General features: G+C 31.8%; 1 protein-coding gene across 3 annotated transcripts; it reads right to left on the bottom strand.

Moving 5' to 3' along the window:
* LOC107618485 (high affinity sulfate transporter 2-like) lies at positions 1,358 to 4,002 on the bottom strand. 3 transcript variants are annotated; one of them, XR_002362149.1, is made up of 7 exons: positions 3,802 to 4,001; positions 3,083 to 3,295; positions 2,655 to 2,720; positions 2,405 to 2,573; positions 2,100 to 2,238; positions 1,922 to 1,993; positions 1,358 to 1,580 (listed from the first exon to the last, which is right to left on the bottom strand). XR_002362149.1 is itself a non-coding variant. In XM_021122423.1 (4 exons), the coding sequence occupies exons 2-4, from the start codon at positions 3,304 to 3,306 to the stop codon at positions 2,566 to 2,568; spliced, it is 303 nt and encodes a 100-aa protein (XP_020978082.1). In that variant the 5' UTR covers positions 3,307 to 3,331; positions 3,802 to 4,002; the 3' UTR covers positions 2,405 to 2,565. The 3 variants fall into 3 exon arrangements, 1 of the variants encoding a protein (XP_020978082.1); XR_001615253.2 differs by lacking the exons at positions 2,405 to 2,573; positions 2,655 to 2,720; positions 3,083 to 3,295; positions 3,802 to 4,001 and adding an exon at positions 2,340 to 2,372; XM_021122423.1 differs by lacking the exons at positions 1,358 to 1,580; positions 1,922 to 1,993; positions 2,100 to 2,238 and having other exon boundaries at positions 2,655 to 2,725; positions 3,083 to 3,331; positions 3,802 to 4,002.

Consider the following 4,441-nt stretch of genomic DNA (forward strand, 5'->3'; position numbering starts at 1 on the left):
GTGGTTTAATTCGTATTTTAAATATTTTTATTTTTTAAATTATAAAATTTAATTTTTTAATTTTTTTATTTATAATTAATTTATTAGTTAATTATTTATTAATTTTTAAGATTTTATACTATTTACATCGGTTTTATTTCATGATAACTAATAAGTTAAATATGTAAAATGAGTTGGTGCATGATTAAGCTAGTTTAAGTCGCTAAATCCGAAGACTTAAATTCAATATGAATGTTATTGCATGTTATTCAAAATTTGACATGATTAGGCAATCATCATAAACCTCATAGATGCGCCGGTAAAAATAGTGACAGATGCTATAGAGAAGAATCACAACTCCAAAACTGAGGGCGGAGGCAGGAAGAGCCTAAGCGGTTGCATCGGATGAATTAATAATATTTCCTTTAGCGCAATGCTTAATTATTCTTCCTATATATATTCAAATTGCTTTGGCAAATGCAAAATTGATAGGCAAAGTATAACAACTCTCATTTTTACACTAACGCGAATTTTTTTAAAATAATATTTTAAAGCTATTAAGGAATTGGAGGGTAACGTCTTGATACTCAGCGATCAATCAGTCGTTAGTATTTTTTTTTTTTTCATTTTTCTCATAAAATGCAAAAAAGCAAGATATTGTCACAAGACCTTCAGCGGAGGCAAAATACGTAACCTTTGTCTTTTGGAACTATAGTACATGAATTTATTGATTATGTGATAGATGATCAGTTTTGATTTTATCATTATTGATATACTTCTCCCATAAAATATTTTACATATGAATTCATGTACTGTGTATTCGTTCCTGTACGGAATTTATTATATTATGTAGAATTATACTAGTAACACTACAAAAAAAAATCACTTTTAGCGGCTATTTATTTTGTTTTTAGCGGCAATAAAAATATCCGTTAATATATTTGCCGCCAATTAGACATTAGCCATCTTATGTCTTGTTGCTAAAAGGTTTTAGCGGCAATTATAACATTTGCCGGTAAAGACTTTTTTAATGGCCGCAAAAAGTATGTAATTTTTAGTGGCCATTTTCTTGGCAATTTATATGGCCACCAAAAGTAATTCTAAAATTGTAATGTTATTCACTTTTAGCGGCCATTACTATTGCCGCCAAAATCTATTTTACCGGCAATTCATATAGCCACTAAAAATAATTCTAAAATTGTAATGTTATTCACTTTTATCGGCCATTACTATTGCCGCTAAAATCTTAAAACTTTTTTTAGTTATATTATACTCATTTTCTTAGAACAACAAACAACCTTTTTTTTTTAGAATCTCAATTATTTTTGCTAACAATTAGTATTATTATGCATAATATAAATATACTGAAATTAATTACTATAAAATAAGATATTTCATTAAACTCAAAATATTGATACACAAATTTTTCTTAAAAAGTAATAAATCATATTACAAATCTAAACAATAAAAAATACTACAAGTCTATAAACTCAAAATGAGCTTCCTACAAGGTTGCTATGTCCCCTTCTATCTCAAAATGAGCTTTTTGCAGGAGTGACCTGAATGCCAGAATCAAACTGGTCGGTCTATTTAGGAGGAAGCTGCAATAAATAAGGCCAAAAATAAAAGAAAGATTGGGATGAATCAATCAATCACTAGGTACACATAAGCAATATAATAAAGCAATATAATAAAGCAAGAAAACACAAAAGAATCACTTAGTCTATACCAACCTAATTGACATTGAATACAAGGATTATAGAGCACAAAGCTGTTATTCTATTGGAACATGAGTGTTAAGGTGGGAATCTTTGGAAAGTCTTGTGAACTGAATGAAAAGATTTTAAAAAGGAAAAAAAAAAAGAGATTATAGAAATCATCCATTTAGGACACCCAAACATTGAGGAGAAAAGTACAAATGAGTGAAATAGAGTATATTCACCTGGAAAGCATAACAATACTCCCAGGGAGTATCTTTGAAGGTAGCTCTTGAAGCATTTAGCTTTTTATCAAACTGCCACAAATATAACCATATTAAGCTAGCTACGAACGATTTACAAAGTACAAATGTACAATAACAACTAAGAATTGTCTACATCAAATTCTAAAAACCGAAGTACCTCCTCTGCTATGGATTCATACACATGCCCAGGAAGAAATGTAAATGATGTTCCACTATCAACCTGTGCTTTTAAACTTGTCATTTTGAGACAAGAATTCCCAATACAACATGTCTCCACTCCAATAATGTAGGTTGAACTAACAAGCAAATTCATCACAATTAGTAATGATGGAGTTTTCTAAAGTACTTCAATGCAAAAGATTGAAAACTGACTTAAAGCACATAGATAGTTCCATACTATATTCCACCAAATGGCAAGAATGAAGTAGACAAACAAGACTTAAAGCACATAAAATTGTGTACCTGGACAGGCTTGGACAAATTTAGACAAACAGGACTCAATGCAATTACTAGCACGTGCATAAAAATCCTCCCCTTGATTCAATAATCCCGTTTGAAATGTGTGCTTGAACTCCTCCAAAATTGTAGATCCTATATGCTCTAATGCACATACCAGTGCTGGTTCAAAAGGCTGACCAATCAAAAGGACATTATGAACTTGGTTATAAGAAAACAGAAAGGAAATTGTGACATTTATTATCAGGATTCTTACAATGTACTTGGTTATAAGAAGGAAGATCAAGCATGATGTTCCAATGATAATTGTCTCCAAATTCCACTGTACTTGATTAATAACATACAAATTAAAACCAATTTTAAAACAAAATGAAGGCTTAATTATTTAATTAATTAGCTAGTTTATCTCATGGTGCACTATAGCGCTCTTAACTGAGCCAATGCCAGAAATAATATCAGTTTTCTTATTAAAGTGTGGTATGCCAAGGAGGCCTTTAAGCTGTTGAAATGAAATAATAATGGCAACTCCACTCATGAACCCACAATGGCAGCATGAGATAAGAAGTCTATCAAGAAACTGAGCCTGACGACGCAAACATATTCATTCAATAATGTACTAAAAAGTGATGAATAAAAACAATAAATTCTGATGACTCGCTAGCATTCCTCTATAATAAATAATACCTAAGAACGTCGAGTGCGAGCTGAGTAACTCTGATAAAGAATGTAGCAGTGAAGGCAAGACGTAGATATTCATGGCTCTTGTGGTCTCTAATGTCATGAGAAAGCATAGCTCCAAGCAAGAGTGAGACCATAGCTGCAGGTCCTATAGCAATATGTCTTGAGCTTCCCATGGCAGCATACACAAGAGGTGTCACAAAGCTTGCGTTTGCACAACTTAATGTCATGATGAAAAACAGATTATTTTTTATCCTGCTAAATTAAAAGATACAGTAAAAAACAGGAAAAATGTTTGTACTTAAGCCTTTGATTAATAACATTCAAAAATATTTTTACTTAAGCCTTTGACTAGTAACATTTAACTCTTTTGTAATACCAAAAAAGAAAATTTTATAACTAAATTAATAGAGTCCTTGTTATATTCAATTATTCAAACTCTGTTCCTCTAGTATGAGTGAGATCTCTGTTTCAGCGGGAATAATAGCTCAAGCATTGCAGTATCACAAATCACAAAGCAGAAATGATGCAGCAAGCCAAGAAGAAATGGAAATGGAAATAGGGAAGGAAATAATAGCATTATTAAAATTAAAAAAATTGATGCTTTTCAGGGATTCATGTTAAATGCTCATAGGAGGACAGCTTCATCAGTTATTTTGGCAAATTGGATAGCTAGTTTATGAATTATATGAGATGAAATGTAATTATACGAAAGAAAATAAAACCTTCAACGGGTAGCCAAGGCATACAACAGCAGAAACATTAATATCTTCCAAGCTAGCCACCATGCATCCTACTCTGCAACACAAAACACATACATAACTTTGCTTACTGTAACACCCTAACTACCAAAGTTCACACTTCCGGCTGCGCGACTCTGATAGCTCGGACATTACGACGACTTTTATACTATTTAATACTAAAATATGAGCCTGTTTAAAAATTTAAACCGTGATACCGCTCCCAAAAATACTTTCGTTCGCTAACGTACATCTATAAATACCATACAACTTACAACAACTCATAAAGAGTACATCCATATATATACATAAATATATATAAATAACTTTACAAGCATTAACCAATACAATTCCTATCCCTCTTACAGATTATATCAAGATAAAGGCGAGGGTACAATAAACCATAACTAAAACAATACAGAGCATCACAACAAAAATTAAATAAGCTCTTCGTAACTTCTGTGCCCATATCCTGAAAGGGGAAAAATATAGGGGGGTGAGAACATCATCCTCGAAAGGGTTCTCAGTAGAGGGTTTTTTGGGAATTACTGTAATAGGATACATGAAGATAAACCGTACCAGTGATTAATAACCGTCTTATGCCTCTTTTCGAAAACAACGATTT

Source organism: Arachis ipaensis, chromosome B01 (assembly GCF_000816755.2).
Source record: "Arachis ipaensis cultivar K30076 chromosome B01, Araip1.1, whole genome shotgun sequence".
Taxonomy (NCBI): Eukaryota; Viridiplantae; Streptophyta; class Magnoliopsida; order Fabales; family Fabaceae; genus Arachis; species Arachis ipaensis.

Coding starts and splice junctions, on each gene's coding strand:
- LOC107618485 (XM_021122423.1), bottom strand. CDS start 3,306: ATGACATTAAGTTGTGCAAACGCAAGCTTTGTGACACCTCTTGTGTAT. Junction 2,726..3,082: donor CTCGCACTCGACGTTCTTAG/GTATTATTTATT, acceptor TTATTAATCAAG/TACAGTGGAATTTGGAGACA.